This window comes from Mustelus asterias, chromosome 27 (assembly GCF_964213995.1).
Source record: "Mustelus asterias chromosome 27, sMusAst1.hap1.1, whole genome shotgun sequence".
Taxonomy (NCBI): domain Eukaryota; kingdom Metazoa; phylum Chordata; class Chondrichthyes; order Carcharhiniformes; family Triakidae; genus Mustelus; species Mustelus asterias.
In genome coordinates this window covers 29780726-29801522 of record NC_135827.1, presented here as the reverse complement: position 1 = coordinate 29801522, position 20797 = coordinate 29780726, and the positions used below count along the sequence as shown (strand labels likewise).

The following is a 20797-nucleotide window of genomic DNA, read 5'->3' as shown; positions in this document are numbered from 1 at the left end:
ACCGGGACACTGGGAGGACTCCCCTGCTATTCTTTGAATTGTACCATTGGATTGTTCCTGCCCATCTGGGAGGACAGGCAATTCCTTGGTTTAACGCTGCAGCTGAACGATGGTGCCTCTAAGTGTAGCACTCTGTGGTGAACCATAGATGGTTACCACCATGGGTACTGAACCATAGATGGTTAGCACTATGGGTACCTGTACATATGTTACTGTTGGGGTTAGGGTTGGGGTGCTCTACCTGTTGGTATTGTTCTGTGGTACACTCCGGTTGGCTCCGCCTACCTGTAGGAGTATAAAGGTCACTGCACTGCCTGGTGACCCTTTAGTCTGGGATTGTATTGCTATATAGTATGCTCCATTCTTGTTACTAATAAAAGCCTTTATTTCCCGGGTACGATCTAGCCTCCCGAGTGATTTAATCGCGCATCAATTTTATTAGTAACAATTTTGGTTAAAAAAAAAACCATGGAGCAAATGTTAAAACCCGATCGGCTTACCTTAGATCCACGTGCAGCTGGAGCGTCGAACACTTTCGACCATTGGTTGAAGTGTTTTCAAGACTATATCGATGCCTCAACAGCCATTCAAAACGACGCCGATAGACTGCGGGTCCTCCACGCAAGGGTAAGCGACACTGTATACTCATCAATCCGTGATGCCCAAGACTACAAAGGGGTCATCGAACTACTTAAGAAACTGTACAACAAACCGCCAAACGAGATTCATGCTCGACACCTTCTAGCCACTCGACGGCGGCAGCCCGGTGAAACGACGGGACAGTACCTGCGCGAACTTTAGCAGCTAGCCAGAGCCTGCAATTGCAAGCCAGTGTCGGTGACCCAGTATACTAACGACTTAATCCGAGATGCGTTCGTGGCGGGAATCGGCTCATCCTATATTCGCCTGCGGCTGCTAGAGCAAGGTAACTTAGACCTAGCTAAGACGGTGGAATTGGCTGACACGATGGAAACGGCCTCCAGAAGTCTAGAAACTTACCCCACCGACCACGTGGGAACATCGTGGCAAGTACAGCCACCGACTCAACTCTACCCAGCGGCTCCGAGAAACTGTGCGATTGTGCTTTCAACCTCGGACCTGACGACAGCGGCAGCTCCAGGAGGCCCGCGGTGCTATTTCTGTGGATTGGCGAAACACTCTCGGCAGCGATGTCCGGCCAGAACGGTATTTTGCTCCGCGTGTGGGAAGAAAGGACACTATGCCAAAGTATGCAGAGCTAAACCACCCTCGAAGCTTAGCAGCGCGGCGTGTGATTCCCCAGAACCTGTCTCCTTGTCTCCGGCTTCATCAAGGTCGTCCACCACGTGCGATTCAAGAGCGCCGCCATTCCTGACGACGACGACGCAAGACACGTGCGACCTGCAGGGGCCGCCACTTACAGCGCCACCGACCACGTGCGATCCATGGGCGCAGCCATTTTGGTCGGCACCGACCGCAGACGACCAGCAGGGGTCATCATTATCAACCATCTCAGCTGCCTGCAGTTGCACGCAAGACTCAACGGTGGCGTCAATCATCCTGGACCAGGCCAAGCCTCACAGACTCGACAAGTCCATGATGGGCATAGAGCTTGCCTGAGTCCAGGAGATTGTCGCCACCTCGGGGCGTGCTCGAGTCCAGGAGATTGTCGCCACCTCGTGGTCCACCTGTCCGTGAGGAACTGGAGGAGTCACTGGACACCGCCTTGGAGAGAGGGTCATCACGGTCACCAGAACCGGCGCTACCGCCAGTGTTGAGGAGGTCGCAGAGATGATGCGGCCCTCCGATACGACTGAACTTGTGAATATATGGACAGTTCGTACTGTTATTTTTGCCCCACCGGCCTTTGTTTTAAAGGAGGGGTGAATGTGGTGAACCATAGATGGTTACCACTATGGGTACTGAACCATAGATGGTTAGCACTATGGGTACTTGTACATATGTTACTGTTGTCACTGTTGGGGTTAGGGTTGGGGTGTTCTACCTGTTGGTATTGTTCTGTGGTACACTCCGGTTGGCTCCGCCTACCTGTAGGAGTATAAAGGTCACTGCACTGCCTGGTGACCCTTTAGTCTGGGATTGTATTGTTATATAGTATGCTCCATTCTTGTTACTAATAAAAGCCTTTATTTCCCGGGTACGATCTAGCCTCCCGAGTGATTTAATTGCGCATCACACTCCCTCTCTAATATGCTGAAGAGTCAGCCTGGATTTGGTGCTCAAGTCCTAGAAGGGAACTTGAACCAATAACCTTTTGACTTGTGAGAGACTTTTCCCACTGAGTCTAGGTTGAAAGCCAAAATCTGTATGCTGTGCATTGGAGGTTGCCACGGTGGCTTGATCGCGGTGAATTGGAGGGAAAATTCCCAAAGTTTCTTTTCCTCAATTAGCCATTGGTGGTTTCCTTTTAAACTTTTTTTCCATGTGGTCATATGATGATGGAAGGGTGGATACGGGATCAATGTAAAAGGTGTTACCATGTGTGGATAGGATGGACTTGATTGTTGAGATTAGTCTATACTGTCTGTACGATCCGTGTTGCGACTATATTATGCACAAAGCATAAACATCTTTCTCTGTTGCTTGTATTGTTTAGACCCGAGGATATTGAAGCTTTTAAGGATTACACACCAGAGGCAGCAGCAGCAGCTTCTGCCCCAGCTGCTCCAACCCCTTCCACACCTTCATCTCCACCCAAACCTCCAGGCAGCTCTTATCCTCCCCACATGAAGGTGAGCAAAAAAGAAAATGGAAATGTGAGCAGCTCTTCAAACTATCTTTGTTTGGTCAGTTTGGACTCCTTGACTTTACTGTCCCGTGTGGCCTCATCAATTCCACCTTGTCTGTTGTAGATAAGGCCTTGTGTTTGCCACTGGAAAACATTTCCCCCAGTTTGTTTACAACTGCACTTTTGAAATCCTAACCACTTGGCCTTTAGTGGCATGGGGCACAGTGGTTAGCACTGCTGCTTCACAGTGCCAGGGACCTGGGTTCGATTCCAGCCTTGGGTGACTGTGTGGAGTTTGTATGTTCTCTCCTTGTCAGTGTGGGTATCCTCCGGTTGCTCCAGTTTCCTCCCACAGTCCAAAGATGTGCAAGTTAGGTTGATGGGGAGTGTCAGGGAGATTAGCAAGATAAATACGTAGGGTTACGGGATTAGGGCCTGGGTGGGATTGTTGGTACAAGCTTGATGGGCCGAATGGCCTCTTTCTGCACTGTAGGTATTCTATATTTCTGGAGGTACTGATCTGTCAACAACACTCTGATCTTCACCTATGTCCTAGTCTCCATTAAACCCATCACTCTGTCTCCCTAGCTGTTCCACCTGGGTCCGGTCTTGAACAGATTTGGCAGATAGCTGGTTTCGTGAATTATCACCAGATTTGGCTGGACCACCCAATGCACCATGAGGATCTGGTCTCATCTGTCAAAACTGCTCACTATTACAAGGTCATCTTCAAATCAACTGACATTGCCCCTCTCCAAAATAAAAACCCCTGTCCTTGCAAACTAGTGTCCCATCTCCAATATCCCTTTCCAAAGTCCTTGAATATGTTGTCATCTCTCAACTCATGCCTATCTTTCCAGGAACTCTGTTTGAATCCCTCAAATCTGCCCCTGCCACAGAACCAAAACATCTCCTATCAAAGTCATAAATTGCATCATATCTAGCTGTGATCATGATAAACAATCCCTTCTTGGCCTTCACAATCTTTCGGCAGCCTTTGACATGCTGATCACACTATCCTCCTCCAAATTCTCATTTTCATTGTCCAGATGGGTAGGATTGCACACCCAGTGTAACCTCTGGTGTCCCCCAAGGATCTGTCCTTGGCCCCCTCCTATTCCCCATCTACATGCTGTTTCTCGATGACATCCAAAAAACACTTCGGTTTCTAGCGTAGGTTCCCTCTCTATATCTCCCCACTACCTTTCAATTCCTTCGCTACAGCTAAATTATCAGACTGCCCGTCTGACATTCAATACTGGATGTGCCGAAATTTCCTCCCAACTAAACATTGGATAGACTGAAGCCCTTGTATTTGGTCCCCATCTTAAATGCTGTACCCTAACCACTGATTCCATCCCTTTCCCAGGCAGCTGAACCAGTTTGGATGAACCAGACTGATCTCAACTGTAGAGTACTATCTGACCTTAAAAGTAACATATGCCTATTTCCACCTCAAAAATGTCACCTGGCTCCACCCCTACCTCAGCTCACCTGCTGCTGAAACCCTCATTCATTCCTTTTGTATCTCGGGACTTGAATATTCCAATGCACTTCCACATTCTATACTGTATAAACATGACTTCATCCAAAAATCTGCTGTCCATGTCTTAACTTGCACCAAGTTCTGTTTACCCATCATTCCTGTGCTGGCTCTCAGTTAAGTAACAGCTTGATTTAAATAAAAAAAATTCCCATCTTTCTCTTCAAATTTGTCAGTGGTCTTGCTAATCCTAATCCTCTCCAGCCCAATCGCTCTCCAAGATACCTGTAATTCTGGCTCTCGATTTTAATTGCTTCACCATTAGTGACTGTGCCTTCAGCTGCCATGGCCCTGGAATTTCCTCATCTTTCTCTCCTCCTTTAAGATGCTCCATCAAACGTACCTCTGACTAAATCTTTTGATCACCTGCAATAATATCTCCTGATGCAGGTCAGATTCTGTTTTATAACGCTCCTCTGCTGCACCAGGAATCTTTCACCACATTAAAGGCTCTTTATAAATGAAAGTTGCTATTGGATTGTTTGAGGAACTAAGCATTTTTCTTAGTGAAGGTTATGTTCATTGTAGACATTAAGCAGCTTGCGAGTCGATGGCCTGGCTTTTAAAGCTCTTGGAACAAACGGGCCAATTTGGAAGCCAATTATTTGCATGCAAATTGCAAAATGTATTAACTTTTAACGTGGGATATAAAGAAATTTATTAAAATGGCAGCAATAAGTTAGGGGACTATTATACATAACACTTTAGAGCACTTCAGTGGAAAGAACTTTTTGATTTATCCTGGTTGTAGCAGATTATATTCCAACTTAATTGAATGCAGAATAAGAAAGTGAAGGAGACAAAATGTGGCATACTTCAGGTCTGTACAAATGATTTAATTTTTACTTTATAAAGCTTTTTTATCACTGTAGACTTTAGGATGCTGTAACTTTAAAAATAACCTTTTCAGTCAGCTTGTAAAATGCCTTGGCTTCGTTTGACATTGAGCTGTGAAGCACTGCATTATGTCTGTTTCCCGTTCTCCCTGTGTCTGTATGGGTTTTCTCCGGGTTCTCCGGTTTCCCCCCACAGTCCAAAGATGTGCAGGTTAGGTAGATTGGCCATGCTAAATTTCCCTTTGTGCCCCAAGATGTGTAGGTTAGATGGATTATCCATGGCTAATGTATGGGGTTACGGGGACAGGATGGATAAAAGAGCCTGGGTAGGGTACTCCGTCAAGAGAATCAGTGTAGACTCGATGGGCCGAATGGCCTCCTGCACTGTAGGGATTCTATGGTATTTGTGGTGATGATAAAGCCAGAATACGCTGTCTATTTGCAGATTGTCTTGCCTGCTCTTTCTCCAACAATGACAGTGGGTACTGTTCAACGATGGGAGAAGAAGGTTGGTGAGAAGTTGCGTGAAGGTGACCTTATAGCAGAGATTGAAACAGACAAAGCAACAATAGGTATGCATTGACTTGAGAGAAACGTTACGTGTTTAGCTTGAGTGAAACATTATGCATTAAGGGGCAGTGAGGCCTAATGATATTATCATTAGAATATTAATCCAGAAATTTAGCTAATGTTCTGGGGACCCGGGTTCGAATCCCACCATGGCAGATGGTGGAATTTGATTCAATAAAAAATATCTGGAATTAAGAATCTACTGATGACCATGAAACCATTGTTGATTGTCGGAAAAACCCATCTGGTTCACTAATGTCCTTTAGGGAAGGAAATCTGCCGTCCTTACCCGGTCTGGCCTACATGTGACTCTAGAGCTACTGCAATGTGGCTGACTCTCAACTGCCCTGGGGCAACTAGGGATGGGCAATAAATGCTGCCAGCCAGTGACGCCTATGTCCCTCGAATGAATTTTTTAAAATTAGGAATTTCAATTTTGCACACTGGGCAACACTTTTGAAAGCAGTAAAATGAGTTTGGGGATCGGAACACATTCTGGTTTGTTCACAACATGCCCTAAAATGATTTTAGACACACTTACACTGCCTGTAACTATGTATGGGGAGGTGATGGCCTAGTGGTATTATCACTGTGCTATTAAACCAGAAACTCAACTAATATTCTGGGGACTGATGTTCGAATGCTGCCACAGCCGATGGTGGAATTTAATTCAATAAAAAAAGCTGGAATTAAGAATCTACAGATAACCATAAAACCATTGTTGATTGTCGGAAAAACCCATCTGATTCGCTAATGTCCTTTAGGGAAGGAAATCTGCCTTACCCGGTCTGGCTTACATATGACTCCAGAGCCACAGCAATGTGGTCGACTCAGAACTGCCCTCCAAGGACAACTAGGGATGGACAATAAATGCTGTAAGAAGTCTCACAACACCAGGTTAAAGTCCAACAGGTTTATTTGGTAGCAACAGCCACTAGCTTTCGGAGCGCTTGCTGCCCCTTCGTCAGGTGAGGGGTCACCTGTTGGACTGTAACCTGGTTTTGTGAGACTTCTTACTGTGTTTACCCCAGTCCAACGCCAGCATCTCCACATCAATAAATGCTGGCCAGCCAGCAACACCCATGTCCCACAAATGAATTTTTAAAAAATTACATTGTATGTTTATGGACATGGCTATAGTTGGGAGATTTGACTTGTCTCTGTGTTCAGTGCTCTGTGGCATGGTGGCACAATGGTTAGCACTGCTGCCTCACAGCGTCAGGGACCCGTGTTCGATTGCTGGCTTGGGTGACTGACTGTTTGGAGTTTACGCATTCTCCCCGTGTCTCCGTGGGTTTGCTCCGATTTCCTCCCACAGTCCAAAAGTGTGCGGGCTAGGTTGATTGGCCATGGTAAATTGCTCCTTAGTGTTGGGGGTGTCAGGGGGATTAATAGGGTAAATGTGTGGGGTTACGGGGATAGGGCCTGGGTGGGATTGTTGTTGGTGCAGTCTCGATGGGCCGAACGGCCTCCTTCTGCATTGTAGGGATTCGATGGACAGTGTAAAGATTGAGGAAGGCTTAGTGTAGGGTACCCATGATATTAAACAAAATTGTAACATGATGATGTGGTTATTGATACTGACATAGGTTATTTAATAAAAATATTTAAACATTTTCAAAATTGTGTTCAAAATATTTATGACAAAAATGTGATCAAATTAATTCATGGTGTTTCCAGAAAAGTAATTGAGAGATTTTCTTTGTTTTCTAAGTTTGGTGTGATTAGAATGCCCCAAGACCAATTGACCAACAAGGGTGACACCTCAGTAAAAAGCCAGCTGGAATAAGATTTATTAAATTCTGTATGATGGACAATCCATTGTGTTTCTCTTAGGTTTTGAAGTAATGGAAGAAGGTTACCTGGCCAAGATTCTAATAGCTGAAGGTACACGGGACGTTCCTCTTGGGACTTCACTGTGCATTATTGTAGAGAAGGAGTCGGACATTCCAGCATTTGCCGATTATGTGGAAACTGGAGTTGCTGATATTAAGCCACAACCTCCACCGCCACCTCCAGTAAGAGCCACTTGGCATTGACATTGGTTTGTTTAAGTGCTTGCTGTTCGTGTGTGAATCTTGACTGCGTCTGCCAGGCTGTTCCACCACAGGTGAATTGCATAGCCAATGTGGGCAGGGATTGTAGGTCTGGGATCAGCAGTGTAAATTCAGATTAGTTTAGCCTTTCTCTGACCAAGGCATTAAAACCAATTGCAACACCTCAAATGGCTGCTGAGTATAACTCAATAGTCCAAGGATTACAAGGGGGCACAAGTTCAAGAAATGGGGGGAAAGGTTCAGTGGAGATGTTCAGGGGAAGTTTTTTTTACACAGAGTGGTGGGGGCCTGGAATGCGCTGCCAGGTGAGGTTGGTGAGGCAGTTACGTTCACCACATTTAAGACTTATCTTGATAGGCACATGGACAAATGGGGAATAGAGAGATATAAGCGGTTGGCCTGGATAGAACAAAGTGATCGGTGCAGGCTTGAAGGGTCGAAGGGCTGTTCCTGTGCTGTACTGTTCTTTGTTCTTTGTTTGTCCTTTGATTAAATCTAGGAGCTTCTTGATTGTACGGCTTAGCTACTGGATGCATTAGCTTACTGAGCTTACCAGTACAGCATTTCAAATAATTTTTGTTACTGTTTCTAGTCTGGATGCAGTCTTTCTTGTATCAGTGAGTCAAAGTGACATGCCTCCACTATTTAACATCCTGTATTTACTGATTTTCTGTTCCATCAGAAATGGGCATTTATTATGGCTGGAAAAGTTTCCTACTTGAAATTTGCCCTTTATATTTTGGATCGAGGTTAATAATAGAGCGTCAAAAACAAATGGTGTATTCATAAATTTAATTGGGGAAAAGTGGAGATTTCAGCTGATTCCATAGGTACTTTTCCCGAATGAGCCATGTAGTAACCCACGGCACAGTAAAAGCTGCCAGTATATCTTTCGTTTAAAGGGGTGATGAGATAATTTGCTCAGTCAAACTTCTGAAATTTGTTGTAGGCTGCACCCCTTGCACAACAGCCTGTGGCAGCATCAACTGTCTCCCCTCCGGTCAAGGCTAGAGACCCCAAAGGTCGAGTGTTTGCAAGCCCTTTGGCGAAGAAATTGGCAGCTGACAAGGGAATTGACCTCATGCAAATCAAAGGTAAGTTGCATTAAAATTGAAATGCAGCAACTTCCATTTAACTGCGTTGGGGTTGGTGCATTTGAAAACGTTAAAACTGTTTAAAAGATCACAGCAGATTGTTTATCCCAAGGGCATATTTTGATTGCTTGACTCAGTTGGTAGGAGATGTCCAAAGATGTGCGGGTTAGGTTGATTGGCCAGGTTAAAAATTGCCCCTTAGAGTCCTGAGATGCGTAGGTTAGAGGGATTAGTGGGTAAATATGTGGGGGTAGGGCCTGGGTGGGATTGTGGTCGGTGCAGACTCGATGGGCTGAATGGCCTCCTTCTGCACTGTAGGGTTTCTATGATTTCTATGAGTTTTGTCCCAAAATCGGATGTTTTGTAGTAGGTTCAGGACCCACCTGAATTTGGCCTGCATCCTGCTGTGCTGAGGTGCTGTACTGTGCTGTCAAAGGTTCAACCTGTGGAGATGTCTGCTTTCTTGCATGTTCAACCTCCCAGTTAAGATGTTAAGTCAAGATCGCAACTGCCTGTTCATGTGGAAATAAAGGATTCCGCGGCACACTTCACAGAAACATGGGGAGCTCCCCCAGCGTCTCGGTCGGCAGTCCTTGGCTGATATTCCCAAAAACAAATTCATTTCGTTTGCTGTTTGTACTACCTCACTGTGTGTAACATGTCCACTGTACTTGGCTGCACAAAAGTCACTGTACTTCAAAGCAGTTATTAACTATGTGAGGTGTTTTTGGCACATTTGAGGTGTATCTTTATTTTTGCAAGCATGAACATTTTAACATGGTTCCTTCTTTAAAATAAACTAGTCTTTGTTGCTTTGATACTGTAACCTACTCATCATTTTAGAACACAGCTAGGAAAAGTGATAGCGGGCTATGCTTTTGCAATAGTAACGCTCAGTTAAATATATTGCATCAAATTTAAAATTAAGGATGAAGAAAAATTCAGTCATCTTTGAAAAGGCAATGGAATATAAAACATTGCCAGCCATCACTTGATGTTTGTGCTCTGAAGTTGGTGTATATTTTCTTGATTTAGGTACTGGACCAGATGGTCAAATCAGGAAAAAAGACGTTGACTCGTTTGTGCCTTCGAAGGTAGCCCCAGTAAGTTTGTTTACAATAGCTCTTAGTTAAGATTAAAATCTACTGATATGCAGGTCTGATACTATATAGACATAAAATATTTTACTGGCTGCAGTAATGGTTGGTTGAAATCTGCTAGAAGATTGCTCAGTATAATTCACATTTGTGGAGCTGTGCAATTAAGACTTGAATACTTTGTACTGAGTACAGAGAGGCGGCAGGGTGGCACAGTGGTTAGCACTGCTGCCTCACAGTGCCAGGGACCCAGGTTCAATTCCAGCTTCGGGTAACTGTCTGTGTGGAGTTTGCACTTTCTCCCCGTGTCTGCGTGGGTTTCCTCCGGGTGCTCCGGTTTCCTCCCACAGTCCAAAGATGTGCCTTGCTAAATTGACCCTAATGTCAGGAGGATTAGCAGGGTAAATGTGTTGAGTTACGGAAATAGGGCCTGGGTGGTGCAGACTTGATGGGCCGAATGACCTCCTGTACTGTAGAATGAATCTGCCACAGAAGAGTGAACTGATTTCACGTTGCAAGGTAGAGGGGATGTGAGATTTGTTGGTGCAGTCCCCAATGATCCTGATTTCAGAGCAGTAAATACACATTGGACTCAATTTAATTTCTGAGAGCTCATGATTTATTAAATGGGAAGGGTGTAAGCCATTTCATTCCTCTAGTCTGTTCTGCCATTTGGTGAGATCATGCCTGATGTGGGGGAGAATTGAGAAGAGAATTTTGGAATTGTACAATTCTCTAGTTTCGAATTCTATTGTTTTAGCGAATCGATCTTTATGTGCTGTGGATAAATGGATGTTGGGTTGCCTAGTGTTTGGTTATTGACTGATTCCAGAAAAGCAACCCCAGCCATGTTAGCCAGAGAAATTTAAGCAATATTTTACATTAGAACTACAAAAATGGCATTTTAAAAATCTTAACATTGTTTAGAATGGTCAGGCAGTAACTGTGTAACTTTCAAGGCATCATTGTTAAAACAAAGACTGCACGAAGGGAAAGACAAAGTGCTTTGACCTTCAACTAGTGAATTCTATTGATGGTGTTATGGGAGCTAACTGTAACCACGAGAAAGAAGTATTGGTAACTTTAACTTCTGCCAAAGTTAGCTTGGTTAAAGGATTGGTTAGCCAACAGGAAACAGGCATAAAGTGGTCATTGTCAGGTTGGTAAGGTGTAGAGAGTGGAGTACCATGCATCAGTGCTGGAGCCTCAACTATCTACAATCATTTTAATGACTTGAAGGAAGGTAGGAACCAGATGTATGGTTGTTAAATTTGTTGGTAAGACAAAGATATGTAAGAGAGTAATTAGGAAGAGCACATAAGGAGTCCGCAAAGGGATATAGATGGGTTATGTGAGTAGGTAAAACATTGGCAGATGGAGTATAATGTGGGTAAATGTAAACCTGTCCACTTTGTGGAAAGAATAAGAATGCAGCATATATTTAAAAGGAAAGCGATTGCACTGTTAGTTTGTAACCGGTGACAACTTTATTGGATGTAATGTGACCAATGGGAACAAGATGTAAGGGTCAGCTGACCCAGTAAACCATGGAACCAATTACAGAGTGATGTAATAGCTGACTCACTATAAATAGGAACCTGTGTAGAATTGTGGGGAGCTTGGAGTGGCCCAGGGCAAGGTCCCAAGTTTGGAGTGATGATGTTTCTTTATTAAACCTTTTCTTTAACTTATAAGTTGGAGTAAGTTTTGTTGTATTTTCGTATCTCCAATTTTGAAGAGTTCCTTCTGAGGGAACATGCAGAACTCCCCAGTACAAAGGGATCTAGGTGTCCAACTCCGTGAGTCACAAGAATGGTAATATGCAGAATTGTTGTTGTTTATAGGAAGGGGAATAGAACATAAAATTAGAGAAGTTTTGCCGCAGTTGTATAGGGTATTGCTGAGGTCACACTTGGAGTACTGTGTACAGTTTTGGTCTCTGTGCTTAAGGATATAATTACATTGGAAGAGTGCAGAGAAGGTTCACTTGACTGTTCGTCAAATGAAGGGGTTGTGAGGAGACATTTGGCAGGTTGGCCCTGTATCAATTGGACTTTAGAAGAATGAGAGGTGATCTTAATGAAACATCTAAGATCCTGAGGGGACTTGACAGGGTGGATATTGAAAGGATGTTTCCTTTGATGGGGTGATAATAACTAGGCGACACCAAGAACTTTCCCATTTAGGACAGAGATGAAGGGAATTTTTTTACCTCAGTAGGGTCATTAGTCTGAGGAACTTTCTTTCTCAGAGAGTGGTTAAGGCAGGGCCATTGGATAATTTTTTAAGGCTGAGTTAGATTCTTGATCGATAAGGGAGTCAAGGGTGGGGGGGGAGGGAGGCAGGGGCTAGACAGGGAAGTAAAGGTCAAAATCAGATTAGTCATGATACTAAATGTCAGAGCAGGCTCAAGGGGCCAAGTTGCCTACTCCTTTGTAGCTATGAAATTCAGTTAGCATTCTTGCAGTAAGTTCTAATAGGAATTGAATAATGTTGAAAGTGGGATGACAGCATAGTGGTAATGTCACTGGCATAGTAATCCAGCAACCTGGACTGATGCTGGCAAGGCACAAGTTCAAATCCCACCACAACAGCTTGGGGAATTTAATTAATGGGTAAATGTGGAACAAAATACTGATCTCATTAACGATGGTCATGAAACTACCGATTCTTGTAAAAATCCAGCTGGCTTGTTAATATCCTTCAGGAAAGGAAATCTGCTATCCTAACCCGGTCTGACCTACATGTAACTCCAGACCCAAAGCAATGTTGTTGATTCTTAACTGCCCTCTGGAATAGTACAACCCAACAGTTGCATCAAACCACTACAATAGCATTGTGGGTGTACCCACACCACATAGATGACAGCAGTTCAAGAAGGTCGATAAGTCCCCTGGGCCTGATGAAATGTATCCTAGGATTCTTTGGGAGGCAAGGGATGAGATTGCAGAGCCTTTGGCTTTGATCTTTGGGTCCTCGCTGTCCACGGGGATGGTGCCAGAGGACTGGAGAATGGCAATGTTGTTCCTCTGTTTAAGAAAGGGAATAGAAATGACCCTGGTAATTATAGACCGGTTAGTCTTACTTCGGTAAATTGATGGAAAAGGTCCTTAGAGATGGGATTTACGACCATTTAGAAAGATGCGGATTAATCCGGGATAGTCAGCACGGATTTGTGAAGGGCAAATCGTGCCTCACAAATTTGATTGAATTTTTTGAGGAGGTAACGAAGTGTGTTGATGAAGGTAGGGCAGTTGATGTCATATACATGGATTTTAGTAAGGCATTTGATAAGGTCCCCCATGGTCGGCTTATGATGAAAGTGAGGAGGTGTGGGATAGAGGGAAAGTTGGCCGATTGGATCGGTAACTGGCTGTCTGATCGAAGACAGAGGGTGGTGGTCGATGGAAAATTTTCGGATTGGAGGCAGGTTGCTAGCGGAGTGCCGCAGGGATCAGTGCTTGGTCCTCTGCTCTTTGTGATTTTTATTAATGACTTAGAGGAGGGGGCTGAAGGGTGGATCAGTAAATTTGCTGATGACACCAAGATTGGTGGAGTAGTGGATGAGGTGGAGGGCTGTTGTAGGCTGCAAAGAGACATAGATAGGATGCAAAGCTGGGCTGAAAAATGGCAAATGGAGTTTAACCCTGATAAATGTGAGGTGATTCATTTTGGTAGGACTAATTTAAATGTGGATTACAGGGTCAAAGGTAGGGTTCTGAAGACTGTGGAGGAACAGAGAGATCTTGGGGTTCATATCCACAGATCTCTAAAGGTTGCCACTCAAGTGGATAGAGCTGTGAAGAAGGCCTATCGTGTGTTAGCTTTTATTAACGGGGGTTGGAGTTTAAGAGCCGTGGGGATATGCTGCAACTGTACAGGACCTTGGTGAGACCACATTTGGAATATTGTGTGCAGTTCTGGTCACCTCACTATAAGAAGGATGTGGAAGCGCTGGAAAGAGTGCAGTGGAGATTTACCAGGATGCTGCCTGGTTTGGAGGGTAGGTCTTATGAGGAAAGGTTGAGGGAGTTGGGCTGTTCTCTCTGGAGCGGAGGAGGCTGAGGGGAGACTTAATAGAGGTTTATAAAATGATGAAGGGGATAGATAGAGTGAACGTTCAAAGACTATTTCCTCGGGTGGATGGAGCTATTACAAGGGGGCATAACTATAGGGTTCATGGTGGGAGATACAGGAAGGATATCAGAGGTAGGTTCTTTACGCAGAGAGTGGTTGGGGTGTGGAATGGACTGCCTGCAGTGATAGTAGAGTCAGACACTTTAGGAACATTTAAGCGGTTATTGGATAGGCACATGGAGCACACCAGGATGATAGGGAGTGGGATAGCTTGATCTTGGTTTCAGATAAAGCTCAGCACAACATCGTGGGCCGAAGGGCCTGTTCTGTGCTGTACTGTTCTATGTTCTATGTTAAGGGAGCTCATCAACACTTGACGGCAATAAGAGATGGGCAAGAAATATTGGCCCTGTCAGCAGTGCTCACATCCCAAGAATGAATACAATTTATAGATGCCCCTACCAACTTGTATTATAAATGCCACTGACACATTTCCCATGTAGTTGCTCAGTGAGTGGTAGCGGTGCAAGTGTTACACATAGAAATGATGAGTGATCAGAAACAGGCAAGGTGTAGAATGGAGAAAGAATTTTGTAACCTACTTAGAGACAGTGGAATAAGATTTCCATTGGCTGAATTTTTTCAGGAATTAATTCAAAAGACATAGAATCAAAGTGTGACACGTGATACATAAGAATTATTGTATAAATTATAGCCACTTTTTCTAGTGTGTAATCCCGCATTGCTTTAACATGCTTAACTCTGATTTGCCTGGTTTTTTTTAGGCTCCAACTCCATCTGCTCCTGCTGTAGCACCTGTACCTACAGGAACATTCACAGACATCCCTCTCTCCAATATACGGAAGGCAAGATACTGTTATTAAATAGTGACTAATTAGAAAGTTAGATGGACGCACCAGAGACAAATGTCTCTCCTTCGGTTTTCCATTCACTAACTCCTTCATTTATATTTTACCATTAGGTTATAGCTCAGCGTCTTATACAGTCCAAGCAGACCATCCCTCATTATTACCTATCTATAGATGTCAACATGGATAGGATTCTGGAGCTTAGGAAAGAATTGAATGAGGTACGAGTGTAAATGTTTTTGGAGTATGTTCATTCTTAGTTTTCTTTCTAATATAATGGCACAGTGGTTAGCTGCTGCCTCACAGCGTCAGGGACTCGGGTTCGATTCCAGCTTGGGTCACGGGAGTCTCACTGTTCTCCCCATATCTGTTTCCTCCGGGTGCTCCAATTTTCTCCCACAGTCCGAAAGACAAGCTGGTTAGGTGCATTGGCTGTGCTAAATTCTCTCTCAATTTACCCAAACAGGCGCCGGAGTGTGGCGACTAGGGGATTTTCACAGTGCACTGTTAATGTAAGCCTACTTGTGACACTCGTAAATAAACTTTAAATTGCTCCTTGCCATAATAACCTGCCATTTATAAGTGAGAGATAGGGGTGAAGGAGAGAGAAAATGGTGTCCTGCTCGTGCCATTGCCAACATTGGAGTCTGAAGGAAGGGTTGAAACACCAATTGTTGCTTCCTTCCTCACTCCATTTTACAGTGTAACCAAAATCATGATCACCACAAGTGGGGTATTCAATCTGTTTCTTATTACGTGGTGCTGGTGTTCACTGTTTCAACATACGGATTTTTTTTATTACATAAAGTAGTGAATAATTTAAACTTGCTAGTACAGCAGATACTCAGTCCCGTAATCTGCCTTTGGTCCTAACAAATAACAGACAGAAGCAGAAAGGTCAGTCAAAGCAGTCCCTTACAATAGCATCATGACCTCCCCAACCCTCTCCTCCAGTGCTCTCACTCATTGGCAACCTTGTAATCTCCACGGAGAGGCAAAAAGAAAAACCCTAGCCTGGTTCAGGAATTCCTCTATGACTTGATTAAAATTAATTGTGGGAGACCACACTGATTTTGGGGCATGTGACCCAATGCCTTTTGTATGCGATGAAAATGGCCTGAGCCACAAACTCATCCAGCTCTCTCTTCAATGCTCTCAACACACTGCACCATGAATTTGCAAATCACCCCAGAGGTTGCAAATTGCAGGAGGTGCAAATACAGAGAGTCGGTGCAGACTCGATGGGTCGATTGGCGTCCTTCTGCACTGTGGGGATTCTATGATTCTCTAAGATTGCTGACCTGTGAAAGGTGAAAAACCTGCTATCTGCTTCTATGATTATCGTAACTCATACACATACCTGCTATCCTCTACCTGTTTTGTTCACATAGTTGGTTCACGTGGAGAGTCTAGTCCCGTTGTTATTTTAACTATGTCCATCAACGTTTCTAGAAGTAAAAATGACCCATATTTAAACATAGTATAGTTAGGACATTTTAAGCTAGATATTATGGCCGTGGCTTTCCTCTGGACTTTTTCCAGCGCCTCTATATCACCCACCATCTAGGTTAATGAAAAAGAAGCACTATTCTAGATGAAGGCTAACTAAATTCTTGTGAAAGACATTATCGTGCTTTTTGTTACATGTTTGGATCATTGTAACGATACATTCCAGTACTTTTCCTGTAGTCTTGTGGCACTGATCGTGAATCTTTATATCATGCACCATAACACCCGCAATCTCTTTCCCACTCAACAAATTAAAATTCAGAGCCCTGTGTAGCGTGTACATGCTTGGTATTAATCCCCTATCTATGTGCACACCAGAATATTTATCTGAGTAAAAGTGTCATCTGCTATTGGGCATATTCCCTCATCTAAATCTCATTGTAGTCTTTTTAATCCTCACCCACTGTTCTAATGCCAACACAGATCTTTGTGCAGTTAGGAAACATTATCCTGACTCTTATTGGTGTTGGTTTCTTCGTGATGAGACAATCGCTGCTTAGTTACAATCAAAAATCTTAAGCAAGTATAAAAGTGACGCCGATAGGTGTTCTTCTGCACTGTCGGGCATCTATGATTCTCAACTTGGAAAATGACAGGTCACCCCTGGGAGGTTATTAATAATTGTGACTCTCCCATTTACAGGAAGTCAAATCTGAAAACATCAAGCTGTCAGTGAATGATTTTATCATAAAGGCTTCAGCTTTGGCATGCTTAAAGATCCCTGAAGTAAATTCCTCTTGGCTGGACACGGTTATCAGGCAGTGAGTAAATCAGTCTGCAGATTCAAACATCTAAAAGGTGTTCGTTTTATTTGATGCAAGGTGCCTTTGTTTAAATTGTTTTGCCAGCCTGTGAAGTTGTATGTAAACGTTCATACTAGTGATAAGTTTTAATTTTTATTTAGAAACTTAGAGATGTACTCTTCCTGTCACGTGATGTGGAATTTCAGAGTGGCAAAAATTAGATACTAAAGTTAAATTTGGGGAATAATAATTAGGGCCTAAACCTATTGGAGCAGCAATGTTCGCTATACACGTTCCTATCTGTGACCTGCAAATTGGCAAAGACAATGGATGAGACGCATGCTATTAATATTCATGACTTCTAAGAAGTGAGAATAATTAGAAATGTTATCCATCTGTCAATTTGAAAACATTTAACACCATAGCTAAATGATTATGGCTGTGATTTCTGTCTCATTCACAAGGACGTGACTCGGTTTAAGCCTTTGCAATGCAACCAATTAGGCAGGACGGCGAAAACTTTAGAAGCACCTGTCAGGCTGGTACAAAACCCTCAGGCAGAATTTGACCTGGAGTACCTTTAATGTTCTTCTCTTCAGCAGCTAGTGGTATGATCAGGAATCTGAGTAGGTATATGCTGTAGGCCTGTAAAAGCAAGAATGCTCCAAGTTAGGGGATAGGTTATGAGTTATTGTGGACACCAGAAGTGTTGGGGAGTGGAATGGTTTTAGTCTTTTTGTACCCTGCATTCATACCAAGCACATGGTGAGCTGGGTAAAGAGTAGAATGCATTCTCTTTGTTAAACAATGTTCCAGACTTGGGAAAAGCAACAAGTAGGAATTGTTCCATTTCTGACTGAGACTACCAATTAAATGGCAAATTGTGCTGAACTCTGAACTGTCTGCACTGTGGCCCTGTGTTCATTAAAAATTGGCTTACGAGTGCCTCAATGCAACCCACATACAACCCTCCATCCAGTATGCAGTAGAGAGGGAGGGTGAATTTATCCTCTCAGTCTGACTTGTATTTGAACCCAGGTAATAGAAACAGCACACTTGTTTTAAACCACTGCTACCAAAGATGTTTTATTCCTCCTCGATCTGCATAATCCATCAAGTTGTGTCATCAATTAATACATATTGATGCAATCTTGGCATTTATTGCTAAAGGAATAGAATGTAAAAGTAGTGAAGTGTTGCTGCTACTGTATAAAGCATTAGTGGGCCCGTACTTAGAATATTGTGTACAGTTTTGATCCCCTTACTTGAGGAGGAGTGTCGTTGTATTGGAGGCTGTTCAGAGGAGGTTAACCAGCATGATTCCAGAGATGAGGGGTTTAACTTATGAAGAGAGATTGGGCAGTTTAGGCCTATACTCCGTGGAGTTTAGAAGAATGAGAGGAGATCTAATTGAGGTGTACAAGATGATCAGGGGGATTTTAAGGCAATCTAGAACAAGAGGTCATAGTTTTAGGAAAAGGGGTGGCCGATTTAAAACACGAGGAGAAATCACTTCTCTCAAACGGTCATGCATCTGTGGAATTCACTACCCCGAGTGGAAGTTGGGACATTGCATAAATTTAAGGAAGAGGTGGACAGATTTTTAAGGGTTTGAAGGGCAGGAAAGTGGAATGAGATGAGATCAGCCATGATCATGTTAAGTGGAGGAGCGGGCTTGAGGGGCTGAATTGCCCACTCCTGCTCCTAGTTTTTATCATTCTTACGATTGACATGTAGCGACTTGTTCCACTTATCTGCAATTGGATTACGCAGGAAGTAACTCTCATTGACTGGAAGTTATCTGGTGAAAAGGGTCAAGTGGGCTAACTTGATGTATGTTTCTCATCAGAAACCATGTTGTGGATGTCAGTGTGGCTGTGAGCACTCCTGCTGGTCTGATTACTCCCATAGTGTTTAACGCTCATTTCAAAGGACTGGTCACCATCAACACTGATGTGAAATCCTTAGCTGAAAAGGCTCGTGGAGGAAAACTCCACCCCCATGAATTTCAGGTAAGAATTAATATTTGTAAAGAAGAATCCAGTGCATCTGTCCGTATGCTTTCAGTCCCCCTCATTGTGGTATATGGAAATAAGTATGGTAGGGTATTCGAGTATGTGGAGGAATTGAAGGCATAAATGTGAAGGTTTAAGCCAAACTGTAGCCAATTAAGTTAAATGTGGAGAACTGTAGTATTACACGCATTGCATCCAGGAAAGACACATTGGGATATTTTCTTAATGGCAAGACTAGGAACTCTGGAAGAGCAAAGTGCTTTGGGTGTCCAAGCATACACATTGCTAGAATCTAGTGAGCAAGTGGAAAAGGTAATTAAAAAGCTAGAAGAGTGTAGGCCTCCACCTCAAGGGAGCTGGGACCCGAAGAGGAGGAAGTTATGCCTCAATTATGCAGAGGCTCGATCATATCCCAAATAATTGCTCGTCTTTCAGTGAGAAAGAACCTTTGAGAGGTTTTCTTGCTCTTAAACCAGATGAACTATGATAAGAAAAATATTGTATATCAGTATAGATACGAATGTAAAACATAGGGGCTAACCACAGTGGTTAGCACTGCTGCTTTACAGTGCCAGGGACCTGGGTTCAATTCCGGCCTTGGATGACTGTCTATGTGGAGTTTGCACGTTCTCCTCATGTCTGCATGCTTCTCCTACACTCCAAAGATGTGTGGGTTAGAGTTTATTGGCCATGCTAAATTGCTCCTTAGTGTCAGGGGAATTAGTAGAGTAAATACATGGAGTTACGGGGATAGGGCCTGGCTTGGGTTGTTGTCGGTGCAGGCTCGATGGGCTGAATGGCTCCTTTTGCACTGTAGGGATTCTATAATCAGTAATGCAGGAGGATGTTCCCGATGGTGGGGGCAGTCCAGAACCAGGGATCACAGTCTGAGGATTTGGGGTAGACCATTTAGGACGGAGATGAGACATTTCTTCACCCAGCGTGGTGAGCCTGTGGAATTCAGTACCACAGGGAGTAATTGATGCCAAAACATTGAATGTATTCAAGAGGCGACTAGATGTAGCACTTGGGGCGAACGAGATTATGGCTTATGGGGAGAAAGCAGCGTTAGGCTATTGAGTTGGATGATCAGCCATGATCGTGACGAATGGCGGAGCAGGCTCGAAGGGCCAAATGGCCTCCTCCTGCTCCTATCTTCTATGTTTCTACAGTTCCTTAAAATTGGCAATGTCAATAGTCGCACTTTAAAAAAAATCACTATTTTTATTCTTCACATTAGGGTGGAACATTTACAATATCCAACCTAGGAATGTATGGTATAAAGAACTTTTCAGCCATTATCAACCCACCTCAAGCATGCATTCTAGCTGTTGGTGGATCAGAACAAAGACTGCTTCCTGCTGATAATGAGAGGGGGTAAATAATTTCTACAATTATTCTCTTAACATTTAGTATATTATTCCTGTGAAATGAATGTTAAGTTGTGGCCACCTCGAACAAATATAAAGCATGAGCAATAATTGTTTGTGCATTGTACATATTGTAAAGAAATGCTTTATTTTAAATATATGTAAATTGTCACACCTTTAAAACTTTGCCCTGGAATATTTTGGCTAATCCTGTAACATGTCGTTCAGAAGGTGGCTGGACCTTTAAATCCAATAAAAAGTTTTATGTCAAAGTATGTTAATTATCCAA

General features: G+C 43.5%; 1 protein-coding gene across 3 annotated transcripts in view; it reads left to right on the top strand.

The window, feature by feature from the left end:
* The window catches only part of dlat (dihydrolipoamide S-acetyltransferase (E2 component of pyruvate dehydrogenase complex)), a 34387-nt gene that overhangs the window by 11080 nt on the left and 2510 nt on the right, over nt 1–20797 (top strand). For 2 of the 3 annotated variants that reach the window (XR_013495586.1, XM_078198976.1), the window contains exons 4-13: nt 2597–2732; nt 5553–5679; nt 7514–7695; nt 8684–8828; nt 9864–9931; nt 14788–14868; nt 14985–15092; nt 17023–17141; nt 18973–19135; nt 20379–20515. Coding sequence is in view for 2 of the 3 variants with exons in the window: in XM_078198976.1 (XP_078055102.1) it covers nt 2597–2732; nt 5553–5679; nt 7514–7695; nt 8684–8828; nt 9864–9931; nt 14788–14868; nt 14985–15092; nt 17023–17141; nt 18973–19135; nt 20379–20515 (1266 nt within the window). In the remaining variant the exon portion in view is untranslated. The remainder of the gene's footprint in view (nt 1–2596; nt 2733–5552; nt 5680–7513; nt 7696–8683; nt 8829–9863; nt 9932–14787; nt 14869–14984; nt 15093–17022; nt 17142–18972; nt 19136–20378; nt 20516–20797) is intronic. The other variant, XM_078198977.1, reaches the window with a different exon arrangement.